The sequence below is a fragment of the Ascaphus truei genome (genome assembly GCF_040206685.1).
Source record: "Ascaphus truei isolate aAscTru1 chromosome 3 unlocalized genomic scaffold, aAscTru1.hap1 SUPER_3_unloc_2, whole genome shotgun sequence".
Lineage (NCBI taxonomy): Eukaryota > Metazoa > Chordata > Amphibia > Anura > Ascaphidae > Ascaphus > Ascaphus truei.
This window is the reverse complement of record NW_027453825.1, coordinates 823,135-848,738: the sequence shown is the minus strand read 5'-3', so window position 1 is coordinate 848,738 and position 25,604 is coordinate 823,135. Positions and strand designations below refer to the sequence as shown.

General features: G+C 57.0%; 1 protein-coding gene across 2 annotated transcripts in view; it reads right to left on the bottom strand.

Annotated features, from left to right (window-relative positions):
- The window catches only part of STIM1 (stromal interaction molecule 1), a 118,219-nt gene that overhangs the window by 11,368 nt on the left and 81,247 nt on the right, over positions 1–25,604 (bottom strand). For both annotated transcript variants that reach the window (XM_075580575.1, XM_075580576.1), the window contains exons 5-8: positions 7,199–7,376; positions 5,766–5,933; positions 5,483–5,583; positions 1,864–2,099 (exon numbers count right to left, since the gene is read on the bottom strand). In XM_075580575.1, coding sequence (XP_075436690.1) covers positions 1,864–2,099; positions 5,483–5,583; positions 5,766–5,933; positions 7,199–7,376 — 683 coding nt within the window. The remainder of the gene's footprint in view (positions 1–1,863; positions 2,100–5,482; positions 5,584–5,765; positions 5,934–7,198; positions 7,377–25,604) is intronic.

Below are 25,604 nucleotides of genomic sequence, written 5' to 3'. Positions count from 1 at the left end.
TTAGGACACAGGCACTTACACTGCACACACACTGCTCACTGTTAGGACACAGGCACTTACACTGCACACTGCTCACTGTTAGGACACAGGCACTTACACTGCACACTGCTCACTGTTAGGACACAGGCACTTACACTGCACACTGCCCACTGTTAGGACACAGGCACTTACACTGCACACTGCTCACTGTTAGGACACAGGCACTTACACTGCACACACACTGCTCACTGTTAGGACACAGACACTTACACTGCACGCACACTGCTCACTGTTAGGACACAGGCACTTACACTGCACGCACACTGCTCACTGTTAGGACACAGGCACTTACACTGCACACACACTGCTCACTGTTAGGACACAGGCACTTACACTGCACACTGCTCACTGTTAGGATACAGGCACTTACACTGCACACTGCTCACTGTTAGGACACAGGCACTTACACTGCACACTGCTCACTGTTAGGACACAGGCACTTACACTGCACACACACTGCTCACTGTTAGGACACAGGCACTTACACTGCACGCACACTGCTCACTGTTAGGACACAGGCACTTACACTGCACACTGCTCACTGTTAGGACACAGGCACTTACACTGCACACTGCTCACTGTTAGGATACAGGCACTTACACTGCACACTGCTCACTGTTAGGACACAGGCACTTACACTGCACACTGCTCACTGTTAGGACACAGGCACTTACAATGCACGCACACTGCTCACTGTTAGGACACAGGCACTTACACTGCACACTGCTCACTGTTAGGATACAGGCACTTACACTGCACACTGCTCACTGTTAGGACACAGGCACTTACACTGCACACACACTGCTCACTGTTAGGACACAGGCACTTACACTGCTCACTGTTAGGACACAGGCACTTACACTGCACACACACTGCTCACTGTTAGGACACAGGCACTTACACTGCACGCACACTGATCACTGTTAGGACACAGGCACTTACACTGCACACACACTGCTCACTCTTAGGACACAGGCACTTACACTGCACACACACTGCTCACTGTTAGGACACAGGCACTTACACTGCTCACTGTTAGGACACAGGCACTTACACTGCACACACACTGCTCACTGTTAGGACACAGGCACTTACACTGCTCACTGTTAGGACACAGGCACTTACACTGCACACTGCTCACTGTTAGGACACAGGCACTTACACTGCTCACTGTTAGGACACAGGCACTTACACTGCACACACACTGCTCACTGTTAGGACACAGGCACTTACACTGCACGCACACTGCTCACTGTTAGGATACAGGCACTTACACTGCACACTGCTCACTGTTAGGACACAGGCACTTACACTGCACACTGCTCACTGTTAGGACACAGGCACTTACACTGCTCACTGTTAGGACACAGGCACTAACACTGCACACTGCTCACTGTTAGGACACAGGCACTTACACTGCACACTGCTCACTGCTCACTGTTAGGACACAGGCACTTACACTGCACACACACTGCTCACTGTTAGGACACAGGCACTTACACTGCACACTGCTCACTGCTCAGTGTTAGGACACAGGCACTTACACTGCACACTGCTCACTGCTCAGTGTTAGGACACAGGCACTTACACTGCACACTGCTCACTGCTCACTGTTAGGACACAGGCACTTACACTGCACACTGCTCACTGTTAGGACACAGGCACTTACACTGCACACTGCTCACTGTTAGGACACAGGCACTTACACTGCACACTGCTCACTGCTCAGTGTTAGGACACAGGCACTTACACTGCACACTGCTCACTGTTAGGATACAGGCACTTACACTGCACACTGCTCACTGTTAGGACACAGGCACTTACACTGCATGCTGATGGGAGACCCAATATCTTCATCCATGTCATCGACGTCGTCGGTCATGATGAAGTGTGTAGGTTGGGGCCGGGATCCCCCCACCAGGCTGGGGTCCAGGTTCAGGGCTGACACCAGCATGTGGATGCCGGGGTTGTTGACAATCTGGAACCCGCAGAGCATCTCGATCTGATGCCAGCGGTGAAGGCGCTCCCGCAGAGCGGCCGTCACCTCACTGAGGGCCTGTCTGAGGGGGACAGGAGAGAAGGTCTTAATGCAGGCCCAGAGGAACCAAGAAACACGTGTGCTATACATCGGGGGGACCCCTATAGCCTTGTAACACGTGTGCTATACATTGGGGGGACCCCTATAGCCTGGTAACACGTGTGCTATACATCGGGGGGACCCCTATAGCCTTGTAACACGTGTGCTATACATCGGGGGACCCCTATAGCCTTGTAACACGTGTGCTATACATCGGGGGACCCCTATAGCCTTGTAACACGTGTGCTATACATCGGGGGGACCCCTATAGCCTAGTAACACGTGTGCTATACATCGGGGGGACCCCTATAGCCTTGTAACACGTGTGCTATACATCGGGGGGGCCCTACAGCCTTGTAACACGTGTGCTATACATCGGGGGACCCCTATAGCCTTGTAACACGTGTGCTATACATCGGGGGACCCCTATAGCCTTGTAACACGTGTGCTATACATCGGGGGGGGGCCCTATAGCCTTGTAACACGTGTGCTATACATCGGGGGGGGGCCCTATAGCCTTGTAACACGTGTGCTATACATCGGGGGGACCCCTATAGCCTTGTAACACGTGTGCTATACATCGGGGGGGGGGCTATAGCCTTGTAACATGTGTGCTATATATCAGGGGGACCCCTATAGCCTTGTAACACATTTGCTATACATCGGGGGGACCCCTATAGCCTTGTAACACATGTGTGTGTCCCTTTCATTTCTTCCGCTGTATAGAGAGGAAACTAAACACTACAGCCAACAGTACGGGCTGCCTGGCATGTGCGGGCTGCCTGGCATGTGCGGGCTGCCTGGCATGTGCGGGCTGCCTGGCATGTGCGGGCTGCCTGGCATGTGCGGGCTGCCTGACATGTGCGGGCTGCCTGACATGTACGGCCTGCCTGGCATGTGCGGGCTGCCTGGCATGTGCGGGCTGCCTGGCATGTGCGGGCTGCCTGGCATGTGCGGGCTGCCTGGCATGTGCGGGCTGCCTGGCATGTATGGGCTTGTAGGGCTGCCTGGCATGTGCGGGCTGCCTGGCATGTGCGGGCTTGTAGGGCTGCCTGGCATGTGCGGGCTGCCTGGCATGTGCGGGCTGCCTGGCATGTGCGGGCTGCCTGGCATGTGCGGGCTGCCTGGCATGTGCGGGCTGCCTGGCATGTGCGGGCTGCCTGGCATGTGCGGGCTGCCTGGCATGTGCGGGCTGCCTGGCATGTACGGGCTGCCTGGCATGTGCGGGCTGCCTGGCATGTACGGGCTGCCTGGCATGTGCGGGCTGCCTGGCATGTGCCGGCAGCCTGGCATGTGCGGGCTGCCTGGCATGTGCGGGCTGCCTGGCATGTGCGGGCTGCCTGGCATGTGCGGGTTGCCTGGCATGTGCGGGCTGCCTGGCATGTGCGGGCTGCCTGGCATGTGCGGGCTGCCTGGCATGTGCCGGCAGCCTGGCATGTGCTGGCTGCTTGGCATGTGCGGGCTGCCTGGCATGTATGGGCTGCCTGGCATGTGCGGGCTGCCTGGCATGTGCGGGCTGTCTGGCATGTACGGGCTGCCTGGCATGTGCGAGCTGCCTGGCATGTATGGGCTGGGGCTGCCTGGCATGTGCGGGCTGCCTGGCATGTGCGGGCTGCCTGGCATGTGCGGGCTGCCTGGCATGTGCGGGCTGCCTGGCATGTACGGGCTGCCAGGCATGTACGGGCTGCCTGGCATGTATGGGCTGCCTGGCATGTATGGTCTGCCTGGCATGTGCGGGCTGCCTGGCATGTGCGGGCTGCCTGGCATGTACGGGCTGCCTGGCATGTACGGGCTGCCTGGCATGTGCGGGCTGCCTGGCATGTACGGGCTGCCTGGCATGTGCGGGCTGCCTGGCATGTGCCGGCAGCCTGGCATGTGCGGGCTGCCTGGCATGTGCGGGCTGCCTGGCATGTGCGGGCTGCCTGGCATGTGCGGGTTGCCTGGCATGTGCGGGCTGCCTGGCATGTGCGGGCTGCCTGGCATGTGCGGGCTGCCTGGCATGTGCCGGCAGCCTGGCATGTGCGGGCTGCTTGGCATGTGCGGGCTGCCTGGCATGTGCGGGCTGCCTGGCATGTGCGGGCTGCCTGGCATGTGCGGGCTGTCTGGCATGTACGGGCTGCCTGGCATGTGCGGGCTGCCTGGCATGTATGGGCTGGGGCTGCCTGGCATGTGCGGGCTGCCTGGCATGTGCGGGCTGCCTGGCATGTGCGGGCTGCCTGGCATGTACGGGCTGCCTGGCATGTATGGGCTGCCTGGCATGTGCGGGCTGCCTGGCATGTGCGGGCTGCCTGGCATGTGCGGGCTGCCTGACATGTATGCGGTGCCTGAAGGGTTAAAAGGAAGACGCACAAAATATACATTAGGCGGACGCCGGCGGGGATGTTTGCGGGTCGCGGAGTCGGCACATGTGCGGGGCCTTCTCTGGCGGCATCTCCTGCACGGTCCAGTCATGGCAACCCGTCATAACGGTTCCGCGACGTTCAATGGCGGTGCGTTGCCATGACAACGGGACGTCGCAGCGCCAGCGCCATCATGACGAGACCATGCAGGAGGAGATGCCACAGGAGAAGGTTAGAGAGTTACAGAGGCCCCGCGCTCTTCCCCCGCAAACAGCATGGATCAGAGAGAGTTGTGCGAGTCGCGTGCGTCGCACCTTTCACCATTGTGTCCAGTATGTTTGGAGAATCCGCCTGGTAACCCTCCTCACCAACGATTTACAAAATGGAGCCCCCCACCCCCACTCTCTCTAAGGTGCATACGTCTCCGATTCACCGTAACATCCGACTGGCTTCATGCAACGCGCGCCGGCCTTTACGTCGGGTGAAATAACGGCCCCCACGTCTCTTCTCTACCACTGTAACACTGGTTTGCAACGGGTTCCTACCCTCGGGATGTCCCACACATCACAGCAGCAGCTCTCCTGCAAACCCTGGCCCCGGGTTTTTGTGCAACGCCTTCCTATGCTGCAATATCTGTGCTATTTCTTTACAACACGCTATGTTTCCATGGTTACAGATAAATACTTTAACGCTGCCACTGTAAAAACACTGCTGGAATGGCAATGGTTTGTCTTACAGTCTTCAGCTACTGCACCTGTGCGCCTCTTCCCAGCCCATGATGCATCAGTACAGCTGGGTGATTAGGTTTCGGGTGTAGGATACTGGCTATGAATGACAAACAGAAACCCTAATGGCACAACACTACTTCCTACACTGGGTATTATTCAAACGAAATCTACTTCCTACCATGGAGAAAAAAACACCACTAAGATATGAATGTGCACCAGGATAGAATGGTACAGAGTATGACCACACATGAAGTCAGCATCCCTGCACTCTATACTGTATGTGGACAAAAAGTACTCACTTTGCTGTAAGAATTTTATGATCCACATCATCTAGCGAGGAGCTGTGCGCCACGTGAAACGTTCCAAATAAAGTATTCCTCTTCTTTTTTATTTTTTCTGCCTAAAAAGTGGAACGGGAAGTGCAGGTTAACACACAACGACAAAATACATATCAAAGAAAGTGGTGGTGGGGGAGGGGGGGTTGGGTAATTTCTGTACTTCTCCGAATATGTAGCTTCAAGACAGGAAGAGGGAATACAGAGGTAGTTGGTAAGGGAGATAATGGACAGCCCTTCCTCGTACCCCTTCCTTGGCGATCAGCAGCTGCTTCTCTGCGTTCTGCTTCTTGATATTATAGTATTGAACCTCCACTTCGTGGGTCAGCTGCATCCACTTCTGTAGGGAATCTGGAGCAGACCAGTTACTGCGTGACTCCAGCTCCTTCTCTGCGTTTCTCAGGGCCATGCGCACCTGCAGTGACAAACCATGGAGCGGTCACAGGAGCAGAAGCCACGAAACCATACAACATGGACAAATGCCAAAGAGACCTGCGGGTTATATGTAAGAGAGACAAACCCAGACTCTTCTTGCACAGAGAGAGAAACGGGAGGCAGTGTCACACCGCTCTTCCTCCATGCGGTGGTCGGTCAATAAATACTGTGTTACGGGGATTTTTTAAGAAGTCCTGTTGAAGGTACCACAGGAATACCAATATTTTTACTGCTTTAAAGTGGCAGTCCTTCCTAGGACCAAAGGGAACTAATGGCAGTCGCGTCTCCTATAGGGTAAATGTAGGCGATTGACATTTTTATACAAATCAGAAAAGTATAAGGATACATTTTTTTTTAAACTTTAAAACTTATTTTTTTAAATAAATAAATAAACTTTTAATAATCCATAGTAACCAAATGCTTTGCAGAGTTTATACATTCTTCCCCCAACTTCTTGTGATAATACTGTTTGTGAGCCGCTGACATGCAGGGGGGAGGCTGTCCCCACATGCTCTGTTTGGCAAAGTGCACCAGCACAATTGATTTCGAGAGATTAAGGGAAACAAAGAGAAATTACCAGATAACATTTGAATTAAGCCAGAACTGAGGAAAATTGAAACTACTATTTTTATAACCAAAGATTGGATATTATTACCCCGTGGTGGTGCAGTACTCAGCACACAGAGTAATGACAGTGGTGGTTAGGAGGACGTTAGATTATATAAGGAGAAGGAACGAGGTGGTGGCGATGCAGAGTCACAGATTAGCTGTAATTTTCCCGATCCGGGAGGACCGGTCTCGTACACTGGTACCGAGCTGCAGCATAAACCCTTATATCTGCATTGTTACAGCTACGGAAACCCCCGGGGAACGAGCTCCCCATTATATATCTGTTCAGAGGATCGGGGTTTTAGGGAAAATTTTAAAAGCACTGAAATTATTAAACACACAACAAAGGTGTGCATGAATTATACTTCGTCACGTGGGACTTCAGCGCAGACACGCTGTACACAGCGCACACTAACATTGGAATGACAGTGGAACCCTTCTTTACTTGGGTATAAAACACTAACCGTCTCCTAACAAAGGCCACCTTTAGTTTTTGGTGCTGTGCCGGGGACAGTAACATCGGGGTTCCAGGACTGCGTTCCTTTGCCTTATTCAGAGCCAGGTAAGTGGGGCTGCAGCTAGAACCCTTGGCTGCTGCCTCTTGCCATGTGTTGCAGTCCCCTCCCATGTTCTCACCTGCTCCAGTTCCTGCTCAGCGTATTTCTGGCGGCTCAGCTCGTTCTCCGTGCCCTCCCGGAGCTCCCGTAACCTCTGCGCCTCGTGCTTGGCCACGCAAATCTCGTCCTGGAGCTTCTTCTCCAAGTGAACTTTCTCCACTTCCACCGTGCGATGTTCCTCCTGGGCCTTCTGCAACCTGTGTGTATACAAAAAACAGTCCAGAGCTGCACATGATGCGGAACAGCACGCATTGTGTGTCTGTGCAGAACCGGCAACCTGTGTGTATACCACAAACACAGTCCAGAGCTGCACATGATGCGGAACAGCACGCATTGTGTGTCTGTGCAGAACCGGTAACCTCTGTGTATACAACAAACAGTCCAGAGCTGCACATGATGCGGAACAGCACGCATTGTGTGTCTGTGCAGAACCGGTAACCTCTGTGTATACAACAAACAGTCCAGAGCTGCACATGATGCGGAACAGCACGCATTGTGTGTCTGTGCAGAACCGGTAACCTCTGTGTATACAACAAACAGTCCAGAGCTGCACATGATGCGGAACAGCACGCATTGTGTGTCTGTGCAGAACCGGTAACCTCTGTGTATACAACAAACAGTCCAGAGCTGCACATGATGCGGAACAGCACGCATTGTGTGTCTGTGCAGAACCGGTAACCTCTGTGTATACAACAAACAGTCCAGAGCTGCACATGTTGCGGAACAGCACGCATTGTGTGTCTGTGCAGAACCGGTAACCTGTGTGTATATCACAAACACAGTCCAGAGCTGCACATGATGCGGAACAGCACGCATTGTGTGTCTGTGCAGAACCGGTAACCTGTGTGTATATCACAAACACAGTCCAGAGCTGCACATGATGCGGAACAGCACGCATTGTGTGTCTGTGCAGAACCGGTAACCTGTGTGTATACAACAAACAGTCCAGAGCTGCACATGATGCAGAACAGCACGCATTGTGTGTCTGTGCAGAACCGGTAACCTGTGTGTATATCACAAACACAGTCCAGAGCTGCACATGATGCGGAACAGCACGCATTGTGTGTCTGTGCAGAACCGGTAACCTGTGTGTATACCACAAACACAGTCCAGAGCTGCACATGATGCGGAACAGCACGCATTGTGTGTCTGTGCAGAACCGGTAACCTGTGTGTATATCACAAACACAGTCCAGAGCTGCACATGATGCGGAACAGCACGCATTGTGTGTCTGTGCAGAACCGGTAACCTGTGTGTATATCACAAACACAGTCCAGAGCTGCACATGATGCGGAACAGCACGCATTGTGTGTCTGTGCAGAACCGGTAACCTGTGTGTATCCCACAAACACAGTCCAGAGCTGCACATGATGCGGAACAGCACGCATTGTGTGTCTGTGCAGAACCGGTAACCTGTGTGTATATCACAAACACAGTCCAGAGCTGCACATGATGCGGAACAGCACGCATTGTGTGTCTGTGCAGAACCGGTAACCTGTGTGTACCTGAGTCTCTGACACAAGCGATGCATTGAATGATACAACTCGGCTATAAGCATGCTGGGACTGGTCGAAATTGAGCCAACCGTCGCCTTGTGTGGGTGTAGCACAGTGATTTAAGGCTGAGCGGTACGCCAGTTTGTGATTCCGGGAATGTAATGAGCGGGGTTATACAATACACATATTACATAGGATGTAGCAGACCATAGTGATATTTATTACCAGAGACTCTCACATCCACCAGATTAAGTTCTTTCAAATCTAAGGCTGTCTCACATTTTAATCTGGTCTGTAACTGTTTCATACGCTCATAATATATATTATCTGTAACTGTGCATGCAATGTCTTGTATATAATGTATACCCTGCGCATTTATGTAACTGTATTTGTAACCATGTATTATTTGTCTTAACTCGGTGCCCAGGACATACTTGAAAACGAGAGATAACTCTCACTGTATTACTCCCTGAGGTACCTCTCACTGTATTACTCCCTGAGGTACCTCTCACTGTATTACTCCCTGAGGTAACTCTCACTGTATCACTCCCTGAGGTAACTCTCACTGTATTACTCCCTGAGGTACCTCTCACTGTATTACTCCCTGAGGTACCTCTCACTGTATTACTCCCTGAGGTACCTCTCACTGTATTACTCCCTGAGGTACCTCTCACTGTATTACTCCCTGAGGTACCTCTCACTGTATTACTCCCTGAGGTACCTCTCACTGTATTACTCCCTGAGGTACCTCTCACTGTATTACTCCCTGAGGTACCTCTCACTGTATTACTCCCTGAGGTACCTCTCACTGTATTACTCCCTGAGGTAACTCTCACTGTATTACTCCCTGAGGTAACTCTCACTGTATTACTCCCTGAGGTAACTCTCACTGTATTACTCCCTGAGGTACCTCTCACTGTATTACTCCCTGAGGTACCTCTCACTGTATTACTCCCTGAGGTAACTCTCACTGTATTACTCCCTGAGGTACCTCTCACTGTATTACTCCCTGAGGTACCTCTCACTGTATTACTCCCTGAGGTACCTCTCACTGTATTACTCCCTGAGGTAACTCTCACTGTATTACTCCCTGAGGTAACTCTCACTGTATTACTCCCTGGTAAAATATTTTATAAATAATATTGCACCCGTTAACCTATTGAAGAAACGATGCAATAAATGACGCGCAAGTTGTTTCAACGGCGTCACTTTAACTCCCGCAAAAGCGTTTGCTACATCTGTATCTAATGGTGTGGGCCTTGTGCATCACTTATTTAACCGGACTCACAAATACTGACAGTTTTTAGGTGGTGTAAACTTCACGTCGCCAACTCAGTAACCAGTTCTCTACATCTAACAGGAGCACAAGCAGGAAACGGTGTTCTGCAGTGCAGCAAACTCTCCTTTCTTTGGTACATTGAGAGATACGATGATCTGCTTCAGATGCGTTATCCACTGTACCTCCCAGTCTCCTCGTATTCCATGTTCCTTCATGTCTGTTAATCTAGTACGTTTGCAGGGACGTAAAAAATTCCTTCAGTAGTAGGAAAGCAGCGGGCACGTGTAGCGTTGAAGAAAAACATACTTTATTACATTTTACATATTTCTCCTACGCGTTTCGGTCCCAGCTGGCACCACACGTGTAGGAGGAATATGTAAAATGTAATTGTAACAGGGGACTTATCCCTGTTCAGTAATGTTCCTTTAATCTAGCAGTGTGGTAGTTAATTACTAAACACCACCTGCCTGATTAGATTGTTTACAAAAAGCCTGCCTTTGAGACAGGAAGTGACTCTCTTTAGCTCTGACTGAGAGCTGACCTTTGGAGACACCACAATGTCTTGAGTTCTGCCAGCCACACAGCAGAGCTGATTGCAAGACACCCAATAAGACTTCTAAACCTGGATGCTGATATTTTTCTGTGCACGCACGGGTGCGGTTCCAGGAGAGCAGAGAAGCTTACTCTACAGCTGATAAACAGATAAGACTTTCATTATTAAGAGACTGCATATATCTGCTTATTTTCATGCCATGTGTTTGGGATGGGAGAAATGCTTAACTAATGGAGATATGAACTAATTGCAAGGATTTCACTAGAAATACTCCCAAGTGAATAGAAGCTTTGTTCCCCCCTGTGTTTGGATAATTTCCTGATGAAAAGGAAAAGGCACAATAAAGGCTATAATAATTTCACATTATAACGACTCCAATTGTGTACCTCTGTGAACGTCCGTCTACAGTAATAAAGTATGTTTTTCTTCAACGCTACACGTGCCCGCTGCTTTCCTACTACTGAAGCTATTCACACGTGATCTACCGCGGGATCAGACCCCTGACAGCAATTGGTGCACTGCGACGTCATTGTTCCAGTACACCGAGGAGTGCAAGCTCTAAAATGCAACTTTTTCTAAGGAAAGAAAGAGGCTGACAGGGTGCGTGAGAAGAAAGTTTGTTGGGAGCGCGCTGGTGAAGACGTCTCTCTGCCTCCTGCTGAACCAGATTTATCCCGCTGCTCCAATCCTCTCCCGTGTTCCAACGGGGCCAAAAAGACACAAAGACAAAAAGAAGGAGCGCAGAGAACAAACTTCTGTTAGATATACATTTTCCACACAAACATTTAATAAAGGGGGCCGTGCGGGGCTTACATCTGGTGGGACGGGGGACGGACGCCCATCATGCTCACAATTGTATTTTAAATTGTAAGTGTTTGATGCTTTATTAAATGTTTATGTGGAAAATGTATATCTAACAGAAGTTTTTTCTGTGCGCTCCTTTTTGTGTATTGTAATGTAATTTACAATACATATAAAGACTTGAAATTTATAATATTTCAACATTTTGCAAGCATTACCGTATCTTACAAGTACGTTGGTGTGAAAATTTGTACTTTGGTCCTGCTCATTTTATACTAGTTGCTTAAGTGTGAGGGCCGCCAGTTGAGGAGCCCTGGTCAGTATCATAATGCGACTTAAGGACCACAACATGTACATCTTGGAGAAAGGTTTCCACAAGGTACACGAGGGAAGCATATTACAGACAAAGAAGTGCTCCAACAACAGGCCGGAGGGCAGGAGGCCCCCGAGTCTGAGGCCGGAGGGCAGGAGGCCCCCCAAGTCTGAGGCCGGAGGGCCCCCGAGTCTGAGGCCGGAGGGCAGGAGGCCCCCAAGTCTGAGGCCGGAGGGCAGGAGGCCCCCGAGTCTGAGGCCGGAGGGCAGGAGGCTCCCGAGGCTGGAGGGCAGGGGGCTCCCGAGTCTGAGGCCGGAGGGCAGGGGGCCCCCGAGTCTGAGGCTGGAGGGCAGGGGGCCCCCGAGTCTGAGGCCAGAGGGCAGGAGGCCCCCGAGTCTGAGGCCGGAGGGCAGGAGGCTCCCGAGGCTGGAGGGCAGGGGGCTCCCGAGTCTAAGGCCGGAGGGCAGGGGGCCCCCGAGTCTGAGGCTGGGGGGCAGGGGGCCCCCCCGAGTCTGAGGTTGGAGGGCAGGAAGCCCCCCGAGTCTGAGGCCGGAGGGCAGGGGGCTCCCGAGTCTGAGGCCGGAGGGCAGGAGGCCCCAGAGTCAGAGGCTGGAGGGCAGGAGGCTCCCGAGTCTGACGCTGGAGGGCAGGAGGCCCCTGAGTCTGAGGCCGGAGGGCAGGGGGCCCCCGAGTCTGACGCTGGAGGGCAGGAGGCCCCTGAGTCTGAGGCCGGAGGGCTCCCGAGCCTGAGGCTGGAGGGTAGGAGGCTCCCGAGTCTGAGGCCGGAGGGCTCCAGAGTCTGAGGCTGGAGGGCAGGAGGCTCCCGAGTCTGAGGCCGGAGGGCAGGGGGCTCCCGAGTCTGAGGCCGGAGGGCAGGGGGCTCCCGAGGCTGGAGGGTAGGAGGCTCCCACCTGCCAAAGTTACATAAATCAGTGATTAATCCACAGGTTCAACCGATTATTTCGGGGATCCAGTCGCTCACGGCTAATTTGTCGCAGTATGTGGATTTCTTTCTACAAGGTTATGTAACTACTTTGCCTTCATTCCTAAAAGACACCTCCTCAGTTCTCCAGACTTTTGTTGACTTTAAGTGGAAGTCAACGTATAGATGGCTGACCTGCGATGTGCAGGCGCTCTATACGCACATCCCCCGAGACAAAGGATTATTGGCAGTAAGATCTTTTTTGGAGGGTGATTGCTTATTACGTCAAACCTGTATATGGGGAACTGGGAGAGACAGACAATATGGACCAATAATCCATTCCATCATAATGTAATTGTCTGGCGGCGCTTTATTGATGACATCCTTTGCGTATGGGATGGTGAGGAGTCCAGTATGAACGAATTCATTAATTATCTAAATGCCAACGACTTGAATTTAATTTTTAGTCATAAATCTGATGTGAGTTCCATTGGTTTCCTGGATTTGAAATTAACTGCCACTGATAGTGGGAATGTCTCCACAAAAGTCTTTTTCAAAGAAATAGATTCAAATAATCTACTGATGGCAAATAGCAACCACAAGAGAACGTGGATTTCAAATATTCCCAGGGGTCAATTTGTTAGAATAAAAAGAAATTGCAGTAACGCTGAGGACTTTGAGGAGCAAGCTCAGCAGCTATTTTGTAAATTCATTGAAAGGGGGATACCCGGAATGTAGTCTACTATCAGATTTGGACAAGGTAAGGTGTATGAATAGGGACTCCATGATTGTACCTAGGGGGCCAAAAGCACCAGCAGACACCAATGGACAACTTGAGATTCCTTTCATTTCTACCTTTAACTCAGCAAGTAAAAAATTTGAAGAGATTATTAAGAAGCATTGGGCAATTTTATGTAATGATTTAGTCCTTGGAGATCGTATTTCATCAAACACCTAAATTCATATAGAAAGGCTAAGAATCTTAAAAATACATTAGCCCCAAGTGATGTTTTTCCTCCATATAACGTTAGAGAGAGGTTATGGTTAAATAAACCTGTTGGGAATTTTTCATGCGGTCATTGCTCTGTATGTAAACATCTACACAAAGATAACGCCACATTTAAATCCGCTATAACAAATGACGAGTTCAAAATTGAGGATTTCATTAATTGTAATTCAACCCATGTAGTATATTGAATAGAATGTGCCTGTAATATTCAGTATGTGGGCCGCACTAAACGTTGTCTTAAAGTGCGGATCCAGGCGCACATTAGAAATATAAAACATGGGTATGAAAAACACAGTCTATCTAAACATTTTCTAAGGTATCATAGTAAGGATCCCTCCACTAAGATTTAAGGGGATTAAAATTGTCCCTAAAGGAAGGAGAGGAGGTGATAGAATTAAAGACCTTTCTGTTCAAGAAACATATTGGATTTACAAATTACAGTCTCTTTCCCCTAAGGGGTTAAATGAAGATGTGGACATTTGGTCCCTTTATTGAATATATGTTCATCTCTTTCATGCCCCATACTGATCATTACGGATGCATAAGTATGTCACTAATCCTTTGTTTCTATATCTTTTAGTATCCTTATGGAGCAGAATCATTGCCAATCGTTTGATTTAGATATTATATATTTTTTATATATCAAATTGTATTTTATATGTTTATATAAATTCTGTATTATGTATGTAAAGGTTTTTTAGATTAATCATGCATACAGCTGGATGTTAATGCGGCTTGCTTACTGGCCATTGGTTGCCATTTTAATACCAATTAGCCAATTGCAGATCTGTAGATGGTATTTATTGTGAGCATTTGCTCAATATCTTTATTCCCTGAAGAAGTGGCCTTCATGGTGCTACGAAACGCGTTGGAATTATACCTCTATTGATCTGATATACCCCCAGTACTACATCAGTACTCTGGTTAAGTGATAGCTCTTTCTGGCATTCCCCTGGCAGACGCCGATACGGTGACGTCATCACTGCCCGCCGACATTCAGTGTGTTGCCGCGAGGGAGAGAGGAGACGCTGTTCTGTGTGATTGCACATACATCAGCTACCCCTGATCTTAACGGAGCTCTGGACTCATTCACTCTGACGGCGTGGACGATACTGAGGACCCGCTGCCTACACAGCGCAGCAGATGAGAGCACGGCAGGCTGACTACAGAATCCCGGAGCTGGGCGATCCGTCGCAGCTTTCCCGTGTATCCCGGTGTCTGAGTGGCAACAACTGTCCCTGTTACAGTTAAATGCACGAGTTACTTTTTTCTGATGTACACAGAACCTTGAATTACTTTTAAATTATAAATTGTTCATTCTTATTTCACGATGAGCGTTGTGCGCTGCTTTGTGTTTTGTTTTCTCGTGTCTGAGGCCGGAGGGCAGGAGGCCCCCGAGTCTGAGGCCGGAGGCCCCCGAGTCTGAGGCCGGAGGCCCCCCGAGTCTGAGGCCCCCCGAGTCTGAGGCCGGAGGCCCCCGAGTCTGAGGCCGGAGGGCAGGAGGCCCCCGAGTCTGAGGCCGGAGGGCAGGAGGCCCCCGAGTCTGAGGCCGGAGGCCCCCGAGTCTGAGGCCGGAGGGCAGGAGGCCCCCGAGTCTGAGGCCGGAGGCCCCCGAGTCTGAGGCCGGAGGCCCCCCGAGTCTGAGGCCGGAGGCCCCCCGAGTCTGAGGCCAGAGGCCCCCCAAGTCTGAGGCCGGAGGCCCCCGAGTCTGAGGCCGGAGGCCCCCGAGTCTGAGGCCGGAGGCCCCCGAGTCTGAGGCCAGAGGCCCCCCGAGTCTGAGGCCGGAGGGCAGGAGGCCCCCCGAGTCTGAGGCTGGAGGGCAGGAGGCTCCCGAGTCTGAGGCTGGAGGCCCCCCGAGTCTGAGGCCGGAGGGCAGGAGGCTCCTGAGTCTGAGGCTGGAGGCCCCTGAGTCTGAGGCCGGAGGGCAGGAGGCCCCCGAGTCTGAGGCTGGAGGGCAGGAGGCTCCCGAGTCTGAGGCTGGAGGCCCCCCGAGTCTGAGGCCGGAGGGCAGGAGGCCCCCGAGTCTGAGGCCGGAGGCTCCAGAGTCTGAGGCTGGAGGGTAGGTGGCTCCTGAGGCTGGAGGGCAGGAGGCCCCCCAAGTCTGAGGCCGGATGCCCCCGAGTCTGAGGCCGGAGGGCAGGAGGCTTCCGAGTCTGAGGCTGGAGGCCCCAGAGTCTGAGGCCGGAGGGCAGGAGGCTCCTGAGGCTGGACGGCAGGAGGCCCCCCGAGTCTGAGGCCAGAGGGCTCCCAAGGCTGGAGGGCAGGAGGCTCCCGAGGCTGGAGGGCAGGAGGCCCCCCGAGTCTGAGGCCAGAGGGCTCCCAAGGCTGGAGGGCAGGAGGCCCCCCGAGTCGGAGGCTGGAGGGTTAGGGGGCTCCCGAGTCTGAGGCTGGAAGGTTAGGGGGCTCCCGAGTCTGAGGCTGGAAGGTTAGGGGGCTCCCGAGTCGGAGGCTGGTGGGTTAGGGGGCTCCCGAGTCGGAGGCTGGAGGGGTAGGGGGCTCCCGAGTCGGAGGCTGGTGGGTTAGAGGGCTCCCGAGTCGGAGGCTGGTGGGTTAGGGGGCTCCCGAGTCGGAGGCTGGAGGGTTAGGGGGCTCCCGAGTCGGAGGCTGGAGGGCACACACCCTATATTTCTATGTTAAAGGGGTATGTTCTCACGTATGCACGAGTCTCACTCACCATCTGTAAATACATTCTACTCAAGTAGTATTCCACAAGAGAGATTTCCACAGACGGGAGGTAATAAACGCTATATTCATAGGAGATCAGGACTAGTACAGGCAAAACGGAGCTCGGATCGGCTGGAAGACACCCTACAGCCAGTACACAGAGGGACAAAGGAGATCTCCTATCTAGGGACAAGCACGGAGATCAGAAATACACCATTAAAACAGACCTGGTGATAAGCCACCGACAGTGGTCAAAGTGACTTAAAGAAGTAATGATATTGTGCCGGACTTCTGACTTGGGACCAGACTATGGAAAGATTTATCCAATGTGTTTGGCTCTGGAAGCAGGAATATGGGGAGTATTCATAAAGTAAACCCATTACTCAACTAAAAAGGGGTATCGCTGGCCAATAAAAAGAAAAGGTAAGGTGTAACACAGACTCCCATCACTTTAATCTCAGAAACATCACATGTCCCTCACTTGGGTACTTGGACGGTTACAGTAATTAGGAGCTAATGAGTGAGCTGCCGGTGTGAGATAAGGGGATAACTTACTAAGCCATGAAAGGGAAATCATTGGAACACCATGTTATACTGTACATGAACATGAGGATATGTACAATAATGTTGGTGGGCAGCGCTCATATAGCCATTATCAAAGCAAACCAATGTAAGTGACACACAGAGATTTACCTTCATTGCTTCTCCGCGATAATGAAGTCCGGTATTTTTACTAAACGAATGATTCAGGAATAAGTACGAGCATGGCCGTCACACACGACAGGGAGGGTATGCCAGCGGCCCAGTAAGTAACACAAATACAGTGAGCTGCCCTTCACCCTGCTGTCCACAAGAGGTCGCTGTGGTGTTATGAGCAGTGAGGGGCTATAACTCACGTTCCCAGTGGCAGCCCTGCACAATGTATCACGCAGTGTTTGGAACACCCTGCGGTCAGGGTATATTTATGCTTAGTACAGTAAGTACTGGAATAGATTCTTTAGAAGGAATAGCTAACATTTCTCAAGAAGTGTCTGTGACAGCACTCCAGCATGAGAGCCCGGACTGGGTGTCTTGTGAAGGCCCAGAGGTGAAATCACACAGTGCACTGCCGTCAGGGACTGGAAGTAAGCGTATTGTGTAACTGCCCGAGACACGTCCCTGTGCGCCCTGTATTACTGTGCCCCGCATGGCTGGGCGTGGCTGGGGCCCCGCATGGCTGGGCGTGGCTCGGGCCCCGCACGACTGGGCGTGGCTGGGGCCCCGCACGACTGGGCATGGCTGGGGCCCCACACGACTGGGCATGGCTGGGGCCCCGCACGACTGGGCATGGCTGGGCCCGGCATGGCTGGGGTAACGCAGGACTGGGCATGGCTGGGGTAACGCAGGACTGGGCATGGCTGGGGCCCCGCACGACTGGGCATGGCTGGGGCCCCGCACGACTGGGCATGGCTGGGGCCCCGCATGGCTGGGCGTGGCTCGGGCCCCGCACGACTGGGCATGGCTGGGGCCCCGCACGACTGGGCATGGCTGGGGCCCCGCACGACTGGGCATGGCTGGGGACCCGCACGACTGGGCATGGCTGGGGCCCCGCACGACTGGGCATGGCTGGGGCCCCGCACGACTGGGCACCCGCACGACTGGGCATGGCTGGGGCCCCGCACGACTGGGCACCCGCACGACTGGGCATGGCTGGGGCCCCGCACGACTGGGCACCCGCACGACTGGGCATGGCTGGGGCCCCGCACGACTGGGCATGGCTGGGGCCCCGCACGACTGGGCATGGCTGGGGACCCGCACGACTGGGCATGGCTGGGGCCCCGCACGACTGGGCATGGCTGGGGACCCGCACGACTGGGCATGGCTGGGGCCCCGCACGACTGGGCATGGCTGGGGACCCGCACGACTGGGCATGGCTGGGGCCCCGCATGGCTGGGGACCCGCACGACTGGGCATGGCTGGGGCCCCGCATGGCTGGGGACCCGCACGACTGGGCATGGCTGGGGCCCCGCATGGCTGGGGACCCGCACGACTGGGCATGGCTGGGCACTGCATGGCTGGGGCCCCGCATGGCTGGGCATGGCTGGGCACTGCATGGCTGGGCATGGCTGGGCATGGCTGGGGCCCCGCATGGCTGGGGACCCGCACGACTGGGCACTGCATGGCTGGGGCCCCGCATGGCTGGGCATGGCTGGGCACTGCATGGCTGGGGCCCCGCATGGCTGGGCATGGCTGGGCACTGCATGGCTGGGGCCCCGCATGGCTGGGGACCCGCACGACTGGGCACTGCACGGCTGGGGCCCCGCATGACTGGACATGGCTGGGGTCCCACATGGCTGGGCATGGCTGGGGCCCCGCATGGCTGGGCACTGCATGGCTGGGGCCCCGCATGACTGGGCTCCGCATGGCTGGGCTGCGCATGACTGGGGCCCCGCATGGCTGGGCATGGCTGGGCTCCGCATGGCTGGGCTGCGCATGACTGGGGCACCGCATGGCTGGGCTGCGCATGACTGGGGCCCCGCATGGCTGGGGCCCCGCATGGCTGGGCTGCGCATGACTGGGGCCCCGCATGACTGGGCTGCGCATGGCTGGGCCCCGCATGGCTGGGCATGGCTGGGCTCCGCATGGCTGGGCTGCGCATGACTGGGGCCCCGCATGGCTGGGGCCCCGCATGGCTGGGCTGCGCATGGCTGGGCCCCGCATGGCTGGGGCCCCGCATGGCTGGGCTGCGCATGGCTGGGCCCCGCATGGCTGGGGCCCCGCATGGCTGGGTTGATTGTCACTATTTACTAGAACTTGTTTGCGTATTTGGCTAACCGGGTTTACCAACTTCCAAAATATATATGACAATACGTGCGAGTCTCTGATGTTACCCACACTCGCCCCCTGACATGTGTGACAGACAGGGCTGCCACCTTCAGCTGAATAACCCGGGGACTTCCTTATTTTTATTTATTAATATATTTAACGGTCTTACCTTCTCCGGCGGTGGCATCATCAGGCAACATCTCCCTCTGCATGTGCCTGACAAAATGGCGTCCCGTTGCCATGACGGGATGGTACAGCGCTATGGGACATCACGCTGTTATGGCAATGCGGTGCAACAGGACGTCCCGTTGTCACGCTGCATGGCGCCATTTGACGCTGCAGAGCCATTTTGACGAGAGCATTCAGGGGGAGATGCTGCCCGAGAAGTCCGTGAAGACTCCCGGGTCAGACCGCTGGGGCGCGCTCCTCCCCGGCCGTCCTCGGGTCAGACCGCTGGGGCGTGCTCCTCCCCGGCCGTCCTCGGGTCGGACCGCTGTGGCGCGCTCCTCCCCGACCGTCCTCGGGTCAGACCGCTGGGGCGCGCTCCTCCCCGGCCGTCCTCGGGTCAGACCGCTGGGGCGCGCTCCTCCCCGGCCGTCCTCGGGTCAGACCGATGGGGCGCGCTCCTCCCCGACCGTCCTCGGGTCAGACCGCTGGGGCGCGCTCCTCCCCGGCCGTCCTCGGGTCAGACCGCTGGGGTGCGCTCCTCCCCGGCCGTCCTCGGGTCAGACCGCTGGGGCGCGCTCCTCCCCGGCCGTCCTCGGGTCAGACCGCTGGGGCGCGCTCCTCCCCGGCCGTCCTCGGGTCAGACCGCTGGGGCGCGCTCCTCCCCGGCCGTCCTCGGGTCAGACTGCTGGGGCGCGCTCCTCCCCGGCCGTCCTCGGGTCAGACTGCTGGGGCGCGCTCCTCCCCGGCCGTCCTCGGGTCAGACCGCTGGGGCGCGCTCCTCCCCGGCCGTCCTCGGGTCAGACCGCTGGGGCGCGCTCCTCCCCGGCCGTCCTCGGGTCAGACCGCTGGGGCGCGCTCCTCCCCGGCCGTCCTCGGGTCAGACCGCTGGGGCGCGCTCCTCCCCGGCCGTCCTCGGGTCAGACCGCTGGGGCGGACCGCTGGGGCGCGCTCCTCTCCGGCCGTCCTCGGGTCAGACCGCTGGGGCGCGCTCCTCCCCGACCGTCCTCGGGTCAGACCGCTGGGGCGCGCTCCTCCCCGGCCGTCCTCGGGTCAGACCGCTGGGGCGCGCTCCTCCCCGGCCGTCCTCGGGTCAGACCGCTGGGGCGCGCTCCTCCCCGGCCGTCCTCGGGTCAGACCGCTGGGGCGCGCTCCTCCCCGGCCGTCCTCGGGTCAGATCGCTGGGGCGCGCTCCTCCCCGGCCGTCCTCGGGTCAGACCGCTGGGGCGCGCTCCTCCCCGGCCGTCCTCGGGTCAGACCGCTGGGGCGCGCTCCTCCCCCACCGTCCTCAGGTCAGACCGCTGGGGCGCGCTCCTCCCCGACCGTCCTCGGGTCAGACCGCTGGGGCGCGCTCCTCTCCGGCCGTCCTCGGGTCAGACCGCTGGGGCGCGCTCCTCTCCGGCCGTCCTCGGGTCAGACCGCTGGGGCGCGCTCCTCTCCGGCCGTCCTCGGGTCAGACCGCTGGGGCGCGCTCCTCTCCGGCCGTCCTCGGGTCAGACCGCTGGGGCGCGCTCCTCTCCGGCCGTCCTCGGGTCAGACCGCTGGGGCGCGCTCCTCCCCGGCCGTCCTCGGGTCAGACCGCTGGGGCGCGCTCCTCCCCGGCCGTCCTCGGGTCAGACCGCTGGGGCGCGCTCCTCCCCGGCCGTCCTCGGGTCAGACCGCTGGGGCGCGCTCCTCCCCGGCCGTCCTCGGGTCAGACCGCTGGGGCGCGCTCCTCCCCGGCCGTCCTCGGGTCAGACCGCTGGGGCGCGCTCCTCCCCGGCCGTCCTCGGGTCAGACCGCTGGGGCGCGCTCCTCCCCGGCCGTCCTCGGGTCAGACCGCTGGGGCGCGCTCCTCCCCGGCCGTCCTCGGGTCAGACCGCTGGGGCGCGCTCCTCCCCGGCCGTCCTCGGGTCAGACCGCTGGGGCGCGCTCCTCCCCGACCGTCCTCGGGTCAGACCGCTGGGGCGCGCTCCTCCCCGGCCGTCCTCGGGTCAGACCGCTGGGGCGCGCTCCTCCCCGGCCGTCCTCGGGTCAGACCGCTGGGGCGCGCTCCTCCCCGGCCGTCCTCGGGTCGGACCGCTGGGGCGCGCTCCTCCCCGACCGTCCTCGGGTCAGACCGCTGGGGCGCGCTCCTCCCCGGCCGTCCTCGGGTCAGACCGCTGGGGCGCGATCCTCCCCGGCCGTCCTCGGGTCAGAACGCTGGGGCGCGCTCCTCCCCGACCGTCCTCGGGTCAGACCGCTGGGGCGCGCTCCTCCCCGGCCGTCCTCGGGTCAGACCGCTGGGGCGCGCTCCTCCCCGGCCGTCCTCGGGTCAGACCGCTGGGGCGCGCTCCTCTCCGGCCGTCCTCGGGTCAGACCGCTGGGGCGCGCTCCTCCCCGACCGTCCTCGGGTCAGACCGCTGGGGCGCGCTCCTCCCCGGCCGTCCTCGGGTCAGACCGCTGGGGCGCGCTCCTCCCCGGCCGTCCTCGGGTCAGACCGCTGGGGCGCGCTCCTCTCCGGCCGTCCTCGGGTCAGACTGCTGGGGCGCGCTCCTCCCCGGCCGTCCTCGGGTCAGACCGCTGGGGCGCGCTCCTCCCCGGCCGTCCTCGGGTCAGACCGCTGGGGCGCTCCTCCCCGGCCGCCCTCGGGTCAGACTGCTGGGGCGCGCTCCTCTCCGGCCGTCCTCGGGTCAGACTGCTGGGGCGCGCTCCTCCCCGGCCGTCCTCGGGTCAGACCGCTGGGGCGCGCTCCTCCCCGGCCGTCCTCGGGTCAGACCGCTGGGGCGCGCTCCTCCCCGGCCGTCCTCGGGTCAGACCGCTGGGGCGCGCTCCTCCCCCACCGTCCTCGGGTCAGACTGCTGGGGCGCGCTCCTCCCCGGCCGTCCTCGGGTCAGACCGCTGGGGCGCGCTCCTCCCCGGCCGTCCTCGGGTCAGACCGCTGGGGCGCGCTCCTCCCCGGCCGTCCTCGGGTCAGACCGCTGGGGCGCGCTCCTCCCCGGCCGTCCTCGGGTCAGACTGCTGGGGCGCGCTCCTCCCCGGCCGTCCTCGGGTCAGACTGCTGGGGCGCGCTCCTCCCCGGCCGTCCTCGGGTCAGACCGCTGGGGCGCGCTCCTCCCGACCGTCCTCGGGTCAGACCGCTGGGGCGTGCTCCTCCCCGGCCGTCCTCGGGTCAGACCGCTGGGGCGCGCTCCTCCCCGGCCGTCCTCGGGTCAGACCGCTGGGGCGCGCTCCTCCCCGACCGTCGTCTGCCTCCCTGCTTTGTTACCGCCGTCTAACTCCTCCGACAGCCGCCCTGCACCACTCTGGCGGTCCTCTGTCCTCTTCTCCCGCCGCCCCCCGTTTGCGCACCTCGCCTGGAGATTTAAAATGTAAACCTGCAGCTCGGAGATTGGTTAGCGCAGCCCGGAGATTGGTTAGCGCAGCCCGGAGATTGGTTAGCGCAGCCCGGAGATTGGTTAGCGCAGCCCGGAGATTGGTTAGCGCAGCCCGGAGATTGGTTAGCGCAGGCCGGAGATTGGTTAGCGCAGCCCGGAGATTGGTTAGCGCAGCCCGGAGATTGGTTAGCGCAGCCCGGAGATTGGTTAGCGCAGCCCGGAGATTGGTTAGCGCAGCCCGGAGATTGGTTAGCGCAGCCCGGAGATTGGTTAGCGCAGCCCGGAGATTGGTTAGCGCAGCCCGGAGATTGGTTAGCGCAGCCCGGAGATTGGTTAGCGCAGCCCGGAGATTGGTTAGCGCAGCCCGGAGATTGGTTAGCGCAGCCCGGAGATTGGTTAGCGCAGCCCGGAGATTGGTTAGCGCAGCCCGGAGATTGGTTAGCGCAGCCCGGAGATTGGTTAGCGCAGCCCGGAGATTGGTTAGCGCAGCCCGGAGATTGGTTAGCGCAGCCCGGAGATTGGTTAGCGCAGCCCGGAGATTGGTTAGCGCAGCCCGGAGATTGGTTAGCGCAGCCCGGAGATTGGTTAGCGCAGCCCGGAGATTGGTTAGCGCAGCTCGGAGATTGGTTAGCGCAGCTCGGAGATTGGTTAGCGGAGCCCGGAGATTGGTTAGCGGAGCCCGGAGATTGGTTAGCGCAGCCCGGAGATTGGTTAGCGCAGCCCGGAGATTGGTTAGCGCAGCCCGGAGATTGGTTAGCGCAGCCCGGAGATTGGTTAGCGCAGCCCGGAGATTGGTTAGCGCAGCCCGGAGATTGGTTAGCGCAGCCCGGAGATTGGTTAGCGCAGCCCGGAGATTGGTTAGCGCAGCCCGGAGATTGGTTAGCGCAGCCCGGAGATTGGTTAGCGCAGCCCGGAGATTGGTTAGCGCAGCCCGGAGATTGGTTAGCGCAGCCCGGAGATTGGTTAGCGCAGCCCGGAGATTGGTTAGCGCAGCTCGGAGATTGGTTAGCGCAGGCCGGAGATTGGTTAGCGGAGCCCGGAGATTGGTTAGCGGAGCCCGGAGATTGGTTAGCGCAGCCCGGAGATTGGTTAGCGCAGCCCGGAGATTGGTTAGCGCAGGCCGGAGTGCTGGCATTCCTGGTGACAGACGGTGCTTCTTGGCTCTACCGATGACTGGGGTTAGGTTGTGAAGCACTTACGACGGTAGAGAAAGCGCTGGATGGGTGAGAGCTTTTACACATTCAGTAGGTGCTGGTAAGTGGAACGGCACCTTTAAGATTTTTGTTGTGTGTAATTTCCCCACTTTTTACAGATAACAAGTTGAGGTTCTGCGCCTGTGATGCTCTCCTGCGCTAACTCTGCAGCGTACATATTATTTGGCCGCCATGTTCTTAATGAACCAACAGGATTAGTTATACCAGTTCTGCGCGTTCTCAGCACCATGTTCATTTAACCAGATTATCTCTGGCTAAGATCCAAGGCAAAGAGAGAGTAGCGCTAATCACTAACCTAATAATATTACATTAAACATACCACACAGTGTTCACACGCAAACACGTGCAGACGTGGGAAGGTAAAGAGTCCAAAATGGTCAACTCAAGTCCTGCTGCCAGAGTCCAGGAGAGGGTTCCACGCCCCTCCAAATGTGAGCAGGAAAAGGTGTCCCCCGGCGCGGTGACGCGAGCACAGGAGAGGGTTCCACGCCCCTCCAAATGTGAGCAAGGAAAAGGTGTCCCCCGGCGCGGTGACGCGAGCACAGGAGAGGGTTCCACGCCCCTCCAAATGTGAGCAGGAAAAGATGTCCCCCGGCGCGGTGACGCGAGCAAAGGAGAGAGTTCCACGCCCCTCCAAATGTGAGCAGGAAAAGATGTCCCCCGGCGCGGTGACGCGAGCACAGGAGAGGATTCCACGCCCCTCAAAATGTGAGCAAGGAAAAGATGTCCCCCGGCGCGGTGACGCGAGCACAGGAGAGAGTTCCACGCCCCTCCAAATGTGAGCAGGAAAAGATGTCCCCCGGCGCGGTGACGCGAGCACAGGAGAGAGTTCCACGCCCCTCCAAATGTGAGCAGGAAAAGATGTCCCCCGGCGCGGTGACGCGAGCACAGGAGAGGGTTCCACGCCCCTCCAAATGTGAGCAGGGAAAAGATGTCCCCCGGCGCGGTGACGCGCGTCCAGGAGAGGGTTCCACGCCCCTCCAAATGTGAGCAGGGAAAAGATGTCCCCCGGCGCGGTGACGCGAGCACAAGAGAGGGTTCCACGCCCCTCCAAATGTGAGCAAGGAAAAGGTGTCCCCCGGCGCGGTGACGTGAGCACAGGAGAGGGTTCCACGCCCCTCCAAATGTGAGCAAGGAAAAGGTGTCCCCCGGCGCGGTGACGTGAGTCCAGGAGAGAGTTCCACGCCCCTCCAAATGTGAGCAGGAAAAGGTGTCCCTCGGCGCGGTGACGTGAGTCCAGGAGAGGGTTCCACGCCCCTCCAAATGTGAGCAGGAAAAGATGTCCCCCGGCGCGGTGACGCGAGTCCAGGAGAGAGTTCCACGCCCCTCCAAATGTGAGCAGGAAAAGATGTCCCCCGGCGCGGTGACGCGCGTCCAGGAGAGGGTTCCACGCCCCTCCAAATGTGAGCAAGGAAAAGATGTCCCCCGGCGCGGTGACGCGAGCACAGGAGAGGGTTCCACGCCCCTCCAAATGTGAGCAAGGAAAAGATGTCCCCCGGCGCGGTGACGCGCGCACAGGAGAGGGTTCCACGCCCCTCCAAATGTGAGCAGGGAAAAGATGTCCCCCGGCGCGGTGACGCGAGCACAGGTGTTGCGCATAAATTGGGTGAATACAGAAGATGGCGACAATGTATTAATAAAGGCTGTTAGCCGGTTAAAGCACTTTCAGTTAGATCCGCACACGTACAGATTAAATGCTCTTTGTGTTCTATGAGTCCATTCCCACCTGGACATTCAGAGGTTAATCAGGTAGATGCGGCTAAATCTCCGCGTATTCAGGATATGTACGAGAGAGCGATATCATGGCGCAGTAATGTATTTATTACACCAGGCTGGTTCCGAGGGCCCTGCACTTACACCAGCACGGAA